This window comes from Rousettus aegyptiacus, unplaced genomic scaffold (genome assembly GCF_014176215.1).
Source record: "Rousettus aegyptiacus isolate mRouAeg1 unplaced genomic scaffold, mRouAeg1.p scaffold_m13_p_13, whole genome shotgun sequence".
Classification (NCBI taxonomy): Eukaryota; Metazoa; Chordata; class Mammalia; order Chiroptera; family Pteropodidae; genus Rousettus; species Rousettus aegyptiacus.
In genome coordinates this window covers 35,366,048-35,385,673 of record NW_023416288.1, presented here as the reverse complement: position 1 = coordinate 35,385,673, position 19,626 = coordinate 35,366,048, and the positions used below count along the sequence as shown (strand labels likewise).

General features: G+C 37.9%; 1 protein-coding gene and 1 pseudogene across 4 annotated transcripts in view; one reads left to right on the top strand and one right to left on the bottom strand.

Annotated features, from left to right (window-relative positions):
• Positions 1 to 19,626, top strand: part of HIBADH (3-hydroxyisobutyrate dehydrogenase) — a 106,025-nt gene that overhangs the window by 66,015 nt on the left and 20,384 nt on the right. For all 4 annotated transcript variants that reach the window (XM_036230423.1, XM_016135949.2, XM_016135950.2 and 1 more), the window contains exons 5-7: positions 8,559 to 8,692; positions 10,240 to 10,316; positions 17,088 to 17,244. In XM_036230423.1, coding sequence (XP_036086316.1) covers positions 8,559 to 8,692; positions 10,240 to 10,316; positions 17,088 to 17,244 — 368 coding nt within the window. The remainder of the gene's footprint in view (positions 1 to 8,558; positions 8,693 to 10,239; positions 10,317 to 17,087; positions 17,245 to 19,626) is intronic.
• Positions 19,127 to 19,245, bottom strand: LOC118610897 (annotated as a pseudogene).

Here is a 19,626-nt window from a genome sequence, read left to right as displayed (position 1 = left end):
GAAAAATAATGATGAAAAATTGCTTATTTCTCCATGTATTTGTTGTCCGTGTTTAGTTCAGGAAAAACTAACTTAACTTTGTTTATCTGACTCCAGAATAGTGCTGTGAGCGTTTTTGCTTTTCTGTTTCTAGGTTGAATAATACCAGCAATAGTGTTAACAAGGGGTTATGTTATTCTGGCTTATGTTAAACTAGATCACCCCCTAACATGTGCGGAGCCATTCATCTGTGTCACCAAAACCCAAGAGAACATCTGACATGGACTCTGAAACAGAAACAGTGATCACTTACAAATCAAACATGGCACGCTCTAAACTGATTGTACACGGCAATCTTTTCTAGAAAGGACAACTAATTGAACATGATAAAGTGTAAAGTTAATTAACACCCTTAAATTTGTTGATTACTTTCACGGGATTATATTGTTCGTTGAGTAGCAGCTTTCTGTCCCAGCTGTCGCCTTTCTCAGCGAATGTCGCTAGTAAACAATAGAGACACCATAACAAGTCGTAAATGGTCCCTGTGACAGCAGCCCCTTGTGAGGCTGCATCTGTAGAAAATGATTAGAACAATTGCATTTTAAAGACAGCTCACATTGCTGCCCAAGTCCCATTGGTCCTTTCTTGATCTCTTTTGATGGCAGACTGGTTAAAACATTTAAGTTCCTTTGAGTAAATGAAGTGATTTACTACGTTTTGCTGTATATCAATGAGAGTGCTTTGGTGGCAGGATTTTTACAGTGTTAAAGACATATCTGATTTGATTATACTTTTTAGATTTCCATCTCTTTCCTCTCTGGATTCAAAGACCTCTTTCCAATAGTCAGGGAATTAAAAATGATATTATTTGTGACTTTTAAATGGTTTATTCCAAGTTATCAACACCTGCGTAATAGTTTTTCTGTCACAACTCTCGATTCAGCTTTTCAGACTGAATTCCAAATTTCATTTCTTTGCTACTGTTAGACCAAAGACTGACATGTTCAAGCTGAGCAGATTTACTTGTTTTGTTTAAATTTTTAGAACATTTTATAATAACTGTTTAAAACTATCTTTCAAATGCATTCTTTCATTTAAGCTGCAAAGTTAAGTATCACAAGCTTTTCTTTTTTCCCCCCAAAATTGGTTGTTTTTTTTATTATGTAGTATAAGCTCTGTGAGAACTTCACAGGCACTTCCCATTTGAATACAGTAACGAATCAGTTCTGTCTACATGGATTCTGTGATCAGCTTTTATTTATTTATTTTTCTGTGCCTAATTTATTTTGTAACTTTTATTTTTCACTTAGGATTGATATTCAGTATTTTATATTAATCTTAGGTGTACAGCGTAGTGGTTAAACATGAATATAATTTATGAAGTGGTCCCCCGATTAGTCTAGTACCCACCTGACACTATTCATAGTTATTACAGTATTATTGACTGTATTCCCTATGCCGTACTTTACATCTCCGTGAATATTTTGTAACTACCAATTTGTACTTCTTAATCCTTTCACCTTTTTCACCCAGCCTCCTAACCCCTTTCCCACCTGGCGATCACCAGTCTGTTTTCTGTATCTATGAGTCTGTTTCCATTTCATTTGTCATTTATTTTGTTCTTCAGATTCTACATATAATTGAAATCACATAATATTTGTCTTTGTTTCACTTAGCGTAGTATCCTTTAGGTATCATCCATGTCATTGCAAATGATAAGGGTTTTTTGTTTGTTTGTTTTTAAATTTTTTTTATATAGCTGAGTAATATTCCATTGTATATATGAACCACATCTTCTTTATCCAGTTGTCTATTTATGGGCACTTAGGTTGCTTCCATATCTTGACTGTTGTGAATAGCCCTGCAGTGAACGTAGGGAGGTATATATCTTTTTGAATTAGTGTTTTGGTTTTCTTCAGATAAATACCCAGAAGTAGAATTGCTGAGTCATAAGGTAGTTTTATTTTTAATTTTTCAGGACCCTCCACAGTTTTCCGTAGTGGCTGTACCAGTCTGCAGTCTCACCAACAGTGCGTGAAGGTTGGCAAGTGTTTTTATCACCATTGTCAGATGGAGAGGTGTCGTAATTTGTCCGTGTGGTGTGACCTTCACTCCAGGTCTCCTAACTCACATCACATGTTCTTCATTTTTAAAGTCTTCATACTAATGTCTTTATACATGTGCACTTACGCTTGTGCATGTTCATGCAGCCGTTAGTGGAAATGCCATTGTCGCATGCGGAGGATCATGCCACTCCCAAGTTGAGCGTTTTTGATAAGCTAGGAACCATTGTCTAACGTAGTCTTAATTAGTATTCTTGGTCATTTTATTAATCATTGATTTCTTCTCTGCCTACTTTCTAAAAAGACAACGAACATTTATCAGACACATGCTATAGGCTGGGTGCTAAGATTCAAACAGCTCATGCCCAGAAGGGTTTTAACAAAACACACCAGAAAAGTCACTGATTAGAGCAGTGTAAGTGCTTTATTAGAGATTGCACTGGGAATGTTGTAGGAATAGAGAAAGGGAGTTATGATCATGAACTGCTTTTCAGAGTTGACATGAGTTGAGTCCTGAAAGATAAACAGGAGTTAGCCAGGCAAAGAAGGAAGGAAGGACATTTCATATGGGGGAACGGCCCAGGAAAGGCATGGATGTATCAAGAATCACTGCCCCTGTAAAGTGTTTTCAGTATGCATAACATAGTGGCTTTTGTTGCAAGAAAAATAAAAATTAAATCAGAAACCATACAAGGAGATAGAAGAGGAAGTTACTGCTTCCAACAACTCAAGACAAAAGGAAAGATATAGTGAGTGATGTAGTTCTTCTTTGCTGAAACATAAACATGTAAGTACTTTAGAAAGAATATTCTTTTCTTAATGGAAAAAAATAGGAACTGTGAGACTGTCTAGAAATGGTAATAGCGGATAATGTCGTCAGCTGCTGGTCATGCTCCTGTTGATGTATAATTTGAGACTTCAGCCTGTTTGGTTCTTATATCAAATAAAAGTGCCAAGATTGGGAGACCGATAAACATAAATATTAGAACTAAGTGATAATGTTAATATATAAAGCAGAAACTGAGTTTTAACTCAGTTTACATTGAAAAAACTAGCACCACTTTTGATTTAAAAATATGAAGACCGTTGTCCATTACTTCATTTACTGTATCCTGCGTAAAGTTCCAAATGAGAAATTTTTTAAACATGTAACTTAGTTCAAGGAAAAGTTATGTTTTGCTCGAGGCTGCTATATTCCTCTCCCAAATAGTGTTTGCCGAGACTTCTGAGTTACTCGGGTCTATATTTGAAATTTATTGTCAAATCTTATGGTTTCATTTGCATTGTTCTTAATTCCAATTTTCACTTTTCTGATTGGTTTGTTCTAATAAGCAAACTCAAATCTGTTGTGAAGAGAGGTAGAGTATTATATGTGCATTTAGATAACAGGCAGAACTAAGTGTTCGTATATGAAACATAGGAAATTATTTGCTCAGTTTATGTTTTTTTAAACTGCTGTGAACGCAGTTTGCAAACACATTCAGAATGCCAATATTATCAAAATTTTCACAGCCTATCCACAGTCGTCAGCAAGACTAGTACCCTGAGTTTCTTGGTTCCTTTTTCACCTTTCTCTTTCTGAGAATTCATTGTTCTTTCAATGATGGAGGCTGAAAAATGGAAGGAAAGGGAGAATCAGGATTTGGTGGCTATTGTCTTCATCCAGCTGACACTTGATATTATGAAGCTACATTTTGGCATTTACTTCTTATGCCTATATCTCTCTCTTTTCCCTAATTATATTTTAGAACTTTTGAGGACAAAGACTGTATTTTATACTTACTATCACTTTATATTTTGGACTTTCTGGAATACTTATATTTCAGATAACCACCTGATACCAGAAACTAGGCCCTGATTTTTGATTCAGAAAATATGCCTGCTCCTTGAATCTTTGCAGCTAGCACAAAGATCTAGCAAATTGTTAAGGGCACTCAGTAGATTCTTGTTGATAATATTTTCTTCTTTGAAACTTTGCAGGACTATTCCTCTCCTGTAGAATGCATCTGTCTTCTATTATTTATAATTGTGTATTTGCCTTATTACTTCTCCCATCTACACACACACACACACACACACACACACACACAACCACCCACCCACTGCCACTACCCACCACAAACAATAGATTTCTGACTCCTTAGGGCACGGACTGTTTTCTTCCTCATCCTCAGGGTTGAGAACCAGTGAAGGGTGGATTTCAAATAGTCAGATTTTTGATGTCAACTCTTGAGTAGAAGTGGAAGGAAAGAAAGAAGGTAGTTTAAGTAATGGAGGCTCTCTATGATACCTTTTTTTTTTTTTTTTTAAGAGGGGTTGCTGACTTAAAGACTTAGATTTGAAGTGCTTCTTTACTATGAGGTTGATCGAAATTAAAACAGACTACCAAGAGAAATGATAGCTGTCCTGTACTTTAAAGGCAGGGTAGGTAGTCAGCCACCCATTTAGAATGGTTTGGGCTTTTGCCTTTTCATTTGTACAAATGTGTTCAGTTTTTCTGATTCTATGGTCATAGGAGAGAAACACTGGAGACGTTGTCACAGCGAAGTGTTAGATAAAGCATTTAAGGCAACCACAGATGTTTAGGATTGTTAGGTTTAATTAATGTGGTTACAGGAAAAGATTTATTTTCCGATTTGTTCTCTAATTTGGAACTATTTATGTATTATTTATATAAAATGAAATATGCCTTGGCTTTGTGTATCACTTTGATAAGTGTGGGAAAGTAGATGTGGGCAAACTTGAAAATCCTAAATTATACAATTTCAGAAGCTTAAAAATAACTAAATGATAATTTTGCTTGATCATCTCACTTTATAAATTAACAAAAACTAGATCAGGGGACACTTAATGACTTGTTAGATGACAGCTGCTTTGTCTGTAATTCTTGGCATCCTGTGTGTCTATGAGAACAGGTTTTGCACAGCACGGTAGTCATTCATTCCTTTGCTCTTCCCTCCATCATTGTCTCCTTCTCTCTCTTTGAACAAGTACTGTTCTTACTGAGCATCTCTTATGTACCCGGAACTGTGAACATAGGGTGAATGAGCCAACAGAGCCACTGCTCTCATGGAGCTCATTTCACTTGGGGAAGACAGACCAGAAACAAATACAGGCGTTGAAATTAAACAGGTGTTAGATGATAAATGCTGTGAATAAAATTAAAGCAGGAATAGGAGATGGGGGACATTTTAGATTGTTAGATTGGTCAGGGAAGGCCTCCCCGAAGAGATAAATTTTGAGAAGAAATCTGAATGAAGTGAAGGAAACAAATCATGAATATAAAGGGAAAGAATGTTTCAGGCAAAAGGAGCAGCAAGCGCAAAGCTTTGAGATGAGAATGTACTTGACCCATTTCAGGAACAGCAAGGAGGCCAGGGTGGCTGGGAAGCAGTGAGGGAGAGACCGGAATGAAATGAGATAGGAGAGGCAGCCGAGGGCCACATCATGCGGGGCTTTGTAGGACTTTGGATTTTATACTCAGGGGGTGGGAAGCTCTGAGAGACTTGAGACTAGAGAAGAAACATGAAGTAGATTTATGTTTTAAAAGGATCCTTTGGCTGCTGTATGGAAAATAGACCGTGGAGGCAAGATCTGAAAAGAGACCAAGTAGGAGGCTATTGCAATAATCCAGGCGAGAGGGTGGTAGTGACGGGTAGAGAGAGAAGCAGTTGGGTCACAGTCTTGTAACTTCCTACGAGCAGGGACTTCAGATTTTCATCTGTAACCCCAGGGTTTACCACAGGGCTTGATTCTTAGTAGGTTAATTTTGTTGAATGAATAAAACCAAAGAAATGCAAAATTCTCATCACTTTCCCATACACTGTGCTGCCATTGAAAGGTTATACAAGAGGTCTTCTCTGTCATTTTAACATTGTTGGCTAGGGACCACTTTGGTATTTCTTAATCTGGGCTAGCCTGGTTTAGCTCAAGCCAACTGATATTTAGCTAGAGAGGCTAAAATTATCCTTTGGAAGACAACGGCTTAGATAACCAAATAGGAAAGGACTCAAGATGTTTTATATAGGTAAAGATAAAAGTCCCAGTTCACGAACTCGTTATAAAGTAGTAAGGCCTTACATTTAAACGGCATTTGAGATTTTACAGCATATGTTCATATATTTACAGCCACTCTATGAAGTAGTTTGCAATGCTTTCTCCATTTTGTACACTGAGACTCAGAGAAGTTAAGTAATTTGTTTATAATAACAGCCAGCAAGTGACACATCCCCTAAACCAGACACTTCGTCTGTGGATCCTTTACTCTTACCACGCTGATAAGTTTACTTACCGAACAACCATCTGTTGGGTGCGTCATGCACCATGACAGCTAATGGGAATGCTGACATAAACAAGACCCCAGTGCTGACCTTGTAAGAGTTTATCGGGCAAGGGAGGAATAAGATAAGAAATCAAAGATTTTAATAAGGTGCAGTAAATACTGTAATAGAATTAAGCACTGGATATATTTTGGTTTTGTAAATACAATTGCTAAAATATAAGGAAAAAAGTCTCTCAATATTCTAGCAGCCGCCTGAGTGTATAGTTTGTGTTCTTCGATTTTGGGAAGTGGACTTGAATTAAAATGGCATGGCAGTGTGATAAATCTCTTTATTTATTGTTTATTATTGACAGACATAAAAATGTATACAACATCGGAAATCCATAAGATGTCTACACAGCTTTAGAATTTCAGCTTTCTGGATGTTATTTTCTAAGCTCAAAATGGTTACTTACATTTATTTTAGGATAATTTAGGCCTTGATTTTGCCTTTGCAGTGGGACTAGGCTTGATACTGTTATATGGTTAGAGGAATCTGTATAGACACATGAACTAGGTTTGGTCTCAGGGAATACAGATCTCTAGAAATACCGGGTCAGTCAGGCCCTTACATTGGAATGTAGGTTATGGTAAAGTCAGAAATAATTATACCACCACATTGAGAGCAACAAAGAGTGGAAATTCCAGGAACCTCTGAATTAAAAGATGAGTTATTTTTTCTTTTGTGGTCTTCTCTTGCTTAAGTAACTTATTTCTTCTTTTTGAAATATGTGTTTGAACAAGTGAGAAAGTACATGTGAGACTAACCAGCTGAGAACCATTGTCAGCATTAATTTTTCCTTTCCTAAATGACTGTTTATTACAGACTGCTATTTAGCAGCAGTCTGTAATCTAGATACAAAGCTGTTGACCTGTGGTGGGTAGTGCTGGATTTGTTTGTAAGCTTTGACTTAAATTGTCTGCTTAATTTCTTTAAGTCAGATCAACAGGATTAGAAGTAAGGGCGGTTATGTGGTTTGAATGAAAGAGGCCATAGAAATTGAGAAAAATAATTATAAAACGTTAATGATCTTCCACCTTGGTGAAGTAAATTGGAAACTAAGAAAATGACTGTCACTTACACTTCAACATTATCAGAATGTTCAAGTGACACAGATTGGCTAATTAAAAGCATTTGTCATAATTGGGTTTTTGTACATAATCAATTCCAAAATGTGTCTGAATATTATGAAATAATGTAATTTAACCATACATGTGAGCATCCCAGGCTTTCGTAACATGTGGGCACTCCCTCTTCCAAAATTGTTTGGCTACCATAATGCTGACTTCTTTTGCTTTTAATAATTAGTTAAAAATAGCATGGACTGTGAAATAGAAAGGCTACTTGATTTGGCAATTGCACAATATTCACAATTTGAATGAAATAGGTCTCTCCTCACTTGTGCTTTTTATGTATGAAAACCGTGTATTTTATTGAATAAATTAAATTCAAAAGTAGGCCATTACTTGCAGCTTTCTATTCTAATGGCCAGATTTGATACATAGTACAGACAATTAGGGTTTCTTTATTCCTAGCTGTACTATAAAATAAGTTGTAAAAGCAAAAATTCTACTAATATAGCTCTTCCACATACTCTCCTGATTTTGAATAACAAAACCTAACTTGAAAATTATGAATTAAGATTTCTCTAATACTAAAAACAGTAATACTACTCTTGGTTTTGTTTTATAGTTACTAAAAATTTAGATGAATGGAGCTTCCTCCCCTTTTTAGGACAAGTCTAGGTCATATTTTCTGTGCTAAAATAGAAGTTTCTTCAATCATTTCAATTAGTGAACATGTATCAAATCTTTGTTAAAGGATGCTAAAGAGTAGCCAGAGTATTGTCAAAGTTTTTTCTTCTTCCTGCTCGTATCACTAGGAATGATTTGCTCACAAGATGTAGGAGAGTAAGAGATGCATGGGAATAATAAAATTCACACTTCAAATTCCTGTATTTGTCATGCTATGATTATGCCAAAATATTTTAAGATGAATTGAGAGTTCTACAGAATCTGTATGTCTCTTTTAGTTTATGATTAACCTGCATAATACTTGATTATTAAAATATTCCAGGAGAAACTTAGAGTATCTTAAACACACCTGACATAAATGTAATTTGGAAGCAAGATGTTTTAATTTGGTTTGGGGATTTTCTCTAATTTTACTATCCCTTTACCCCCAAACCATTCAGGTGTGGGAGCTGCTCGGTCTGGGAACCTCACGTTTATGGTGGGAGGAGTCGAAGATGAATTTGCTGCCGCCCAACAGTTGCTGGGCTGCATGGGCTCCAACGTGGTGTACTGTGGAGCTGTTGGGACAGGGCAGGTAATAACTCCACACCAACGACCCTGACTGGATGGTGTAAAGTCAGCTCATGTTCATTTCTCTTTCCTGACCACATTCTTGTTTCTCCTCACTCTGTTCAATCAATGGATTCTTCGTTTGCTCACATTCTCTTAAATTAATTGGAATAAATTAATTTTCCTTCATTTCTGTTGGAATTAAGCAGACATCAGCCAGTTAACTTATTTTAAACAGAGATCAAATGCCATCATCCAGATTTTGACGTTATCCCCGTGACCACTGAAATCATCCTTAATGCTGCTGTTTGTAGTGCTCGTGACTGAGTTGCTCTCAGCGGCCTTCTGATTCTGTAATTACTTGCTACGGTCCACTTGCAGTACAGTCAGGTAGAAGTAACCTATGTACTTTAATCTTTTTTCTTGAGAATGAAATAATCTTCATTTAGAAGTATATCCACTTTCTAGCCAGAGATAAATGGCAGTTCAGAACTCTGAAATCAAACCAGGCGTCCTCTTCCCGCCCAGTACACGCCCACTCCCTCTCACTCCACTGACTGCTTTGTCCTGGTCGCTGGTACCCTCTTGATCTTATTTATTTAAGACTTCAATGTTATCTTAGCTGTGCCTGTTGTCTCCATTCCTGTGTCCAGCCAGTCTCCAGGTGCCATAGATTTCGCTTCAGTGGCTCTCCTCGTTGACTGTCTTGTCCATTCCACACATTACCTGATCCAATCTTTCCCTTATTATCTCACACCTTGTTTACTGCTCAGAGGGCCTGACGGGTCTCTGGATGCCAGGTTCGCCACTCTGCCCAACACTGTAACCAAGACCAACTCCATCAAGATGCTCGTATCATCCTTGTACGTCCCCATTCTGAACTTTGAATAGATCCTTATTTCCTATTATGTCAAATTTTAACTCTCTACCCTCCTTAGCTTTCATAGCTCTTGCCTCAGTCTTAACTATCAAATTTCTCACCATTTCTTAAAATACATGCACGAGTCCATTTTCTTGCTGTTCTCAAGAACATGTCAAGCTCGTAGGCGTGTGATCCCTCTTACACATTTACCTTTTCCCCCGCTCTCCTCTTTTCTCTCTCTTGCCTGTTTAAATCTCCCTGGCCTTTGAGAAATGGTTTCGGGTTCCACTTCCTCTGGATCTTATTTCTCTTAATTTACCACTTTAATTGTTGTTTGTTTGCTGCCTCTTCATTCAGTGTGTTCCTCCCATCTCCCCAGTTAGAATGTGAACACCTTCCCTTAAAGAGTGGTCATGCCGTGTAGATCAGGGGGACTTCCCTGTGGTGCAGAGCTCACAGGAGCCGGGCCACCACTGCGGGGTTCTTGCCTGATGGCAGAACCCCCCTCTCCCCCAGCCCCAGCACCTGCTTGGGAGGGCACGGTCGGCTCAGGGAGTCGTGCGGCACCGTGTGCCTGTCCCCATTTGAGAGAATCACCTGTCGAATGCTCTTACTTTTAGAAAGAAGCATGTGGAATTGGGCGAAGAAAAACTTCCTATGAGTTATAACTTGAAAAAAAGATATTTAATATATACTCTTTTTACTTTCAGGCTGCAAAGATCTGCAACAACATGCTGTTAGCTATTAGTATGATCGGAACCGCTGAAACTATGAATCTTGGAATCAGGTTTGTTGAATAGTACATTTTCACCTACTAACAATTTTTATGGGCTTTCCTGTTTGATTTTCTGATGTTGAGAAAAATGTTCATGAGAGATAAATGAGTTGATCCAGGAACATTTTGAAAGTACTTCATTATTGGACTTTAATAGACTTTGCTTATTTGACGACCAATAGGACCCTGGAGAGCCCGAACGTTCTCTGCCACAGCCATAAAGTGTGCTGCGCTGTGTGTTCGGAGCTACATTATCCTTTTCATGTGGGAGCTCCGTTTGTTCTATTATGTCAAAATGCAAGAAACGCTTTACTGTAAAATTTAAACATACTTTGGGGGCAGGGTGTAGGACAAATTTGTGTAAAACATGGTTTTAACATGTAGAGCATTCAAGTGTTATGCTACCACGACTGGTTTTATGTATTTATTTAAAATATAATCCCCAAAATCTACACTAAAAGGGCTGTTGGTTGCTTACTCCGAGGGTGAGCTGGATGGCATTCATCAAGCTGCAACTCATCTGCTTAACTTTCATTTTAACTTGCCTGTGTTGTGTCATTAAAATATTTTTCATTAAAATAAAATAACATTCGTACTTAGCTAAAACTGTTTCAGTTTTTCCTATGATGATGATAATCCTTTAGAATGCTTAAGGTCAGTGTCTTAATTTTAGCCTTTAATTTTTTGGGTTAGGAATGCTACGTGTGATTAATCACCTAATTATTTTAAAAATGTTTTTTAGTTCACGAATGGAATAAATATATATTTCTTTCTTTAGAAAGTGCTTAATGAGCAATATGTTTTATTCAGGTGATTTTTTTCCCCACACTTTCCAAAACTCCTTAGCAAATATATCACAAATAAAAGTATTGTTTCATATCACAGCTTCTAATAAAAGCAATGAAAACAGCCAAAGTACTTGAGATATTTTTTAAAACACAGTAATGGATTCACATTTCCTCTTAATTACCATTTCAAGATGCTGTTGTTTTATTGAATCGCCCTTGTCTCAGATGTTAAACTATCTTGACCTATTAAGTTGTCATGTTGTAATTGAGATAAAAGAGGAATTTGCTTTGCATCAGTGCTAATTGGTTTATCAATATCCTGTACCATTTACATTTTAAAATTGAATGTCTGTGCTTTGGTAAGTTTAGCATATCTGTACAAAGCTTTAAAGAAAACTGGTAGAATATATATGTAGGAAGCTGTTCATTGTTCTGTCTGTATGTAGCCAATTTTAGGCTATGGGCCACTTATCATAATTGATAAACTGGTTACTAGTAACTTGTTTTCATGTCCATCCTCTAGACTAATTTCATGGAAGAACAAAATGTAAATTTCTGGAACCAAAATTGCATAAAGAGTTAATTGATGTTGACAATAAGATTAGAGCATGAGTATACATGTGCATCTTTAGAATTTTATTTTCGTTTTTCTGGGTATAAAAGAATATATAGTAAAAAAGCGAAAGCCTCAATGAACCCAGTTCATGCCAAACTGAAATTTCCCTCTTTATCTTTGCCAGTTTATTTTATATTCTGCTTCTTACCTTGAGCATCACTGGATCAGGATGTTCCTTAGGTATAGTGATGCATCGTCTGGCATTTCTCAAATAGTTTTTCTAGCAAAACTCTTATTAGATGATCCTTTGCCATTCTAAAATGAAGTTTTTTTGTATGGTCAATGCTCGTGGAAATTCAACTTCAAATACTAGCTAATAAAGAATAGTACGAAAATCAGTCGAATCAAGTGAATAAAATGTATACGATGAAGAGTATACATTGGCTGCTAGAGTAGGTTTATCAAAGAGAAAATGAAAAGTGATAAATTCTAAATAGAAATGTTAAAAGCAGAAGCAATAGATAGATGTTCTCTTATTGTTGGCCTTGATTCACTATGATAACAGTATTTAGAAATATGAAACTTTTAAATGTTTAATTGTTTTAAATGTTTATTTTTTTAAAAACTATACATTACTGTTCCTGATATCTATATCTATATCTCTCTATAATAAAATATCTGAACACAAAGCAGGAACTCACTAGTTTTACTTAACTGTTAAAATGATTTATACATTTCTTGTGCTTCAGATTGTTTTAGTGAATTGCTTATTTTCATAACATTAGGCTTTTATCAGCGTATCTGATAAAGATTCTCAGTGGTTTGAAAGTCCTAAAAATGATTGCTTTTGCTATTGTCTTTTCTTCATGGTTTACAGACATGGTTTAAAATGACAGGATTGTTCTCTAATAGAGTATAGAGAGCAGCCAGAATTTATCGAGCTGTACAAGGTGAAAGAGAAAATTGGCATCAGCAAGCACACATTCCCAAGTAGTAAATTCGCACAGAGTAGTACAGTATCAGAGTGGTTCAGCCACATTTATATTCTCTTCACTCCCAAGTGGAATTTTTTTAGAGCATTAATGTAGCGTTTACAAATCGAGTCACCTATTCCTATGAAGTGATCATTTCTGATTAATTTCATCCTCATAAGTCAGTGGGTTTTTTTTCCCCCAGAACACTGATGTTTTTCTTTTTTAGAATAGAATAAAATCTTACAGTTTAGAAACTCTTATTTGACCCTACGATCTTTTACAGTGAGTCTTTATGGATGTTCGTGAAATTTTTAAATGCTATATAAAAAAGTAAACCATAAAAAATATTGGTATACAACGTATTTTGGGGTTCTTTTTTATTAGGCCTTCCTGCCTTCTAACTGGGTTCTGGTTAGGACTCAGGACGTAGTGTTAAGGCGCAGAAAATGCCCTGCTTACATCAGAGCATTTGTTCCTGTGCATTACATAGGAACAACATTGGTAATGTGAGTTTTGTTGTCGTATTTTTATTTTTGTTCCACTGGGAATTGTTTTTCTCATTTTTTTTTTTTAATTTTGGTGGTATAAGAAGTTATTTGCATTACTAACAAGTTGCAGGCCCCTCCAGCAACAACCATGTTGCCTTCTTTCACCAAAAGCTTACCCGTTGAACTTCAGAAAGGCTGTTTAAGATCAAAACTTCCCCACAATAATAATTTTAGGTTCTTGGCTACTGCCCTTCGATGACGTTGCCTTTTTATTAGATGATGACTAAGGCCTCTGAGTGGTACGCCCTAAAAGACACGAGAAATGGCAAAAGGTTTGTAATAAAAGTTCGACCAAATTTCTTAACAACTGATAAAACGCCATCATGTTGGTTGATTGGCTATTAAGTTCATTACCCACATGACCCAGCGAGACTCAGGATGATAAGAGTGTGGGTGTCTTGCTGATGCCTGCATTTCAGCTCTGCCATAGACTTAAGCTTTTCTCCTCTGTAAAAATCACAAAAATAATAGTATCTAACCGTAGAGTTGTCGCGATGGTTAAATGAGTTAATCCATGTAACTCTTTTAAAAAACAGTTTCTGGCATTGAGTATGGGCTCAATGTGTGGTAGTTATCGGTATAATGGTGGTGGTTAGCATTCGAATGGAATCGTACTTGAATGTTCTTTCTTCGTGACCCTTCTCACTAGATAGCACTCTACGTGTATTTGTTTATCACCTGTCTTCCCAGCTAGAACGCAAGCTTCATGACGGGGGATGGCCTTGTCCGCTCATTGCCATATCTTAAGAACATACCTGACATACAGTAGGCACTAAAGGAAGATTTGTCAAACGGATGAGGAGAGGAAAGAGGGAGGGAGGAAGCACTTCTCCTGGGTGTGCGTCTGAACCGGCCGGCTCACTCCTGGAGGGCAGGCACTGCCTCAGCCTCCTAGCTCGTGGTCTCCTTGGCTCTAGGCACCGCACCTGCGTGTGGCTGATCGTGCGAGCAGTGGGGAATCACCGAGTGAGTGGCCGAAACTGACGCAGTCTTAGATGTTTCATCTCCAGGACAGTTCCTGTGATACAGTCATCTCAAGTTTAGTGACATCATTTTCTTATGTAAAATTAAACAGTGTAGATACTAGTAGAGAATATAAAGTGAACAAACTTTTTTGGCCCTTTAAAGCCTCAGTTATAGCAAAGGCAAACGTTTGGATTCTCTTTAATTTTTTACAGTTTATGCATCATTTTTACTTCTCTCAATAATTCATTTAAAATTCTTATGTATTAAAAGGTGAGTAGATTTGACACAGTGACGTTTATTTGAGTTGCATTATGTATGCGGTCAGAGCAATGAATTTATTCTCCATTTATATCAGAGAACATTCCAGCAATTGTAAAGCCACATGCATGCACGCTTGCACCCTCGAACCACATCCAGTGGCAAGTTATTATGGGGACTGACAGACTGTCATCCTTTTGATGGCTTGAGCTGTATATCTCCTGAACAGCAGTGGGGCTCTTATGCAGAAAGTATCATATGTTCCCAGCCAATTTACAGGGAAACAGCAATAACATTTTATCATGGTTGAGAGCCCAGTAGCTGCTTCCTATTAAACTTGCCCTTTCAGATACCTGTCTTGGATTAATTTGTTGATTTCAGATGGAAACTCAGTCTTCTCCAGTGAAGCATGACGTTCTAGGATAGACTCTCTGAATGACAATTACTGTGTATTCTAGCTGGTTTCAGACCATTACAAGCCTTGGGCACAGTGGAAGACAGAGGACTCCAGTAACTGATTTTAATACCGTGTCTAATTTTAACTGTCAGTTATGTATGTGCCAGTGAGAGAATCTTCAGAAAGATGAAATGTAAAACACTCCTAACTTGCTCTTTTTAATGATACACTTTGCTGCAGGGTGGGAGCAGGGGAGGAAAGCGGAGAGGGAGTAGCCATCTCCTAAAGGGACCTGGCGCGGTGGGGAGGTGTCACATTGAAATGGAGCACGTACAGCTGCCACCTCGTTTCCCCGCGTGCCCCTCAGTATTCTTCTAAACAGTAGTATGTTCACCAACAAGGGTTCCATAAATCAGCGCCAGTATTTTTCCTCAAACATTCAAGAAAAATGAAATTTAGAGTTTTACAAAGGATGATAAGCTTTGCTCACCATTTTGGTGAGTATTATAGTCAGAGTATGAATTCCTTTAGCAGTAAAGACTGTCGTGAGGTACTATTGAGTATAATCTGGTAGATTATGAAGAGGGGAGTAACTGTCACTTTAAATGTGATAAACCATCTTAAAAGAAAATCTAAATTAAGAAGCCGCTAAATTATATTTTAAATGGAAGGGAAAAGCAATGTTTTAGGGTCTTTAAAAATATTCCTTGCCCATGGAATACGTTAGACATACACAGTCTTGAACATTTAGGCTTAGCATATTTGCAGTTACAGCAAATTAATTAATTGTGAATTTGCAATTTCACTTTTCACAATTATTCCCTAAACACATTGGCTTTTTCTTTTCCTAAGTCATCTACTACAATAGCATACTGATAGCCTAATTTTATTTAAAAGGGGAAAGAAGGTATCAGTAGCAATAGCATATGTAATAAACTTAAATCTTTATGAAAGAATGAATGAAACTCTTGGATTTCTTTCCAGCAATCTACAATTGAATGATAGCCAGTTTAGAGTGGATTGTCTATATCTGTTATAATCCTTAGTAAAAACCACTTGTTTTAACATGGCTCACCATATGAATTTATATGGTGAATTCAGTTCAACATGACATGTCACACAGTGTTCCTTGAACTGTAGCTACTCCTTACAAAGCCTGGTTATGTAACAGTTGTGTTACATGATAAATGCAGACACATCCTGGCTGTTAGTCCTAACCCTCTGTCCTAGCATTGGAAAAATGTTTGCTGGTCATGATACTCCGATTTGGAAATAAACAGACATATTTTGAATACACAAAATAAGAACTGAAGCATGCCAAAATGCATAATTTGTTTAACAGATATATGTGTCTCTTTTCAACCTTTTTTTTTTTTTTTTTAATTCTGGAAGAGATTGGTTTTAAGAAAAAGCAAGTTTTATTTGAAACTTGATTCAGTGATATTTGGCAAAACTGTGCTTCTCCAACTGCATTAAGATACTTAGAATCAAAGTAATATCAAATTTTGATTCTATTTTTTTTCTGGGTCCACATTGAACCGCGTTTATGCCATCAGCTCAGTGATTGAACAAATGATGTTTCCGCCTGGGCAAGCTTTGTTTTATCAGGATCAGTAACCTTATCAGCAGTTGACCCAGAACTATAATGCATGTCGCTGAATAGATAGCATATGTCACAACTCTGTGCAGACTTGCTTCATAAGCAAGATTGTCTAATGAAGATTTAATAAATAAGGAAAAGTTTGCAGCAAGAAATGTCTTATAATGATTACTTCCCTTAAGCTCATTGTACTGCTCATGGCTCATCTCTTGCATTATTCTCATAAAAGCTAAACAGATAGACGTATAAATGCATCCACACGGACTCACATGATGCATAGAGTGTATTTGTCCATATTTCTTCCTGAAATACATTATTTGTGGGTTAAGAATGTAGAATTTAGATGATCATATTGGCTTAAGGTTCTTATGTGACACATAATGTCCAAAAGACTAGAAAACCTATGTGTGTGATAAACCAACAACACTTTTCTGCAATTATGTATTGTTTCTTAAAAGTAAAACACTGCAGAAGGTTTTTTTCCTCAGTACAGAATGTCCTGGCTCAGAATGCTTTAATCACTGGTGTGTACACCTTATAATTTAAGATTGGATTCTTCATTCTCATCTATCTGCTTTGATTTTTGAAGACATATAATAAATGGAGAGAGGAGATGAAGCATCCTCATACATTAATAAGTCATGCATGACTCGTACATTTTGACATTTAACATTTCTTTTCTTTGACCTTTGACAGGTTAGGGCTTGACCCAAAACTGTTGGCTAAAATCCTAAATATGAGCTCAGGACGATGCTGGTCAAGCGACAGTTACAATCCTGTACCTGGGGTGATGGATGGAGTTCCCTCAGCTAATAACTATCAGGGTGGATTCGGAACCACGCTCATGGCCAAGGTATGGTAATGCAGAGACTACCCAAGAGAAGGGGGGGAAATGTTTAATGGTCTACTTCCCTCCCCCCTCCCCTCCCCCTCTCCGTTTTCTCTCTCCCCTCCCCTTTTAACAAAACATACTCTATCCTAGAAGGCAAGATTACTAAAATAACGATTCATTTACTCACTAGAAATGAGCTAATTGAAACTTACCTTAGATAAAAATCCTTATCTGTTCGTTTTTCTTCCTGGCCTTTTTGGATGGGAAGAATGGGCTGGGATTTTTCTTTTGTCTTTGTGTTTGTTTATAACATGAGCTGCTAAAATTTTGTTCTTCATCATAAATTCACGTTAATTTACCATGTCCTTAGAATGAAAGCAGTAAGATTTTTCTGATGGTTGATAATACGTTGACGTTGGCTGTACACACCACAAAAGAAGCAAAGTTCCTTTCTCATGATACTGGATTTTTAAATATGTCTTTCTGCTTTAAGAATATGTATGTGTTTATGTATAGAGGCATTTAAAAAACAAATTGTTGGCCTCCTCTCATTTGTAGTCATAACTTTAGGAAATATTTTATGGATGGACAGACTTTCCGATTTCTGCACAGAGCTTATTTCCCCCCCCCCCCAGTTGACTTTTCCCCCCGATTACAAGAGTAATAATGCGTACAGCTGGACGCCGTCCTCGGCTCGCTTCCCTTCGTTCCCTGTGGTGGTCTGTCCATTCTGCTGCTCGCGTGGCCTCCCTTTCTGCAGTGCGGGCTTCGTCTGGGGACGCTCCCCCATGCTGCCCCCAACTCCGCCACTACCAGGATGTCAGCTGCGCCCCGTTTGGATCCTACCACGTCAGCCCTAACTGGTCTCCTCGCCTTTCATCTAATCTTTTCTAGTTCATCGTCCACACCATGGAAAAGAGCTGGCTTTCTGAAACGTAAAAACTCGATTGTGTCTTTTCCTATTAAGTCTCTCTCATGGCTCCCAGTTACTTGTATCTTAAAGTCCATCTCTGCAAGTTGCCTTACAAGGCCCTCAGTGACCCGGCCTCTGCTCGCCTCACCAGCTCGGTCTTGCCTTCCCACCCCCGTCTCTGCTTCAGCCGTGCCGAGCCATTTCTGCCTCGTGTTCTCTGTCGCTTCCATGCTTGCCGTCCCCGCCGCTGGGATGCTTCCTCCTCGCCCCCTCCACTGCAGCTGCTGGCACAGTACCTGGCTCGTCGTCAGCGTACTTTAACTATTTAACTATTTGTTGGGTGACGCGGTGTTTAATGTCTCGTTTTGTAGTTTTGTCTCTCCTAATGTTTCATTGAAGAAGCTATTTATTTTTATGCCAGTCTCTAGACCTCGTGTTCAGGTTTGCGTGTCCGCCACACAAGCTTTTGTGGTTGTGCCGTGTGGCTCTTGTTGGAAACAGAAGGTAGCTTTTTGAGTGCATTGTTTTCGTCAGCGCTGCAGGGTGATTTATTAGAGCACGTGGAGGAGCGAAGGAGTCGCATGCGCGGTTTCCTTTGTGTGTTCGTGTGAAGTAGGTCGTGACCTGTTAGCTTATTCGGTTCCTAAAATACTGGTAAGGGCTCAGAGGCAACAGCCAACAAGTAGAGTGTCATACGAAGCAGAAGGCTTCTAACCAAAGCGAACGGATCTGTGTGACCTCCCGTTCCTCCGCAGTGCTGGCTTTGTTTGGGGACTCTCCACCATACTGTCTTCTACTCTGCTGGACACTTTTAGCCATTTTCTCCAGTGTCCCTGGACAGGCGGACAGACTCTGCCACTTTAATTTTATTCATTCATTCATTCATTCATTCATTCATTCATGTATTTTTAGGTGAGGCAACCCTTGGTTGACCTCACAGATTGCAAGGACCTTGTCAGCTTACAATCCCTTATTTATTTTTATTTTTTATGCCTACAGCACCTGGTCTTCCTAGGTGGTCTTTCATCTAAGTACTAACCAGGCTTGACCCTGCTTAGCTTCCGAGATCAGATGGGATCGGGCTCATTCAGGGTGGCATGGCCATAGACTCTGCCACTTTAATTTTAAAGGTCCTTCCTTTAAAATTATTTTCTTGGTAATTTTTTTTAAAGAAAGCTTTTTCAACTAATAGCATAAGACAGCGCAGTACTAAAACATGGATCTTTTATTCTTGTTTCCATTGTGAAATGCAATTGTCATTTCTCTTATAAAGAGGAAGACTTCTTAATTTTGTTTGGAACAAAAGTACCTAGAAGTGAACTTCTAAAAATCTTTCATTGCTTCAGATAGCTATTAGCAAAAATGCCATAGGCAGTTAGCTTTGCATAGAGAAATTGATAGAGCTGAAAGAAATCTCCATCAGTGCGGCAGTGATTAAGACGATTGTACTTGCTTGGGCAGATCGAGGCTTTACTTACTAAGACGGGTTT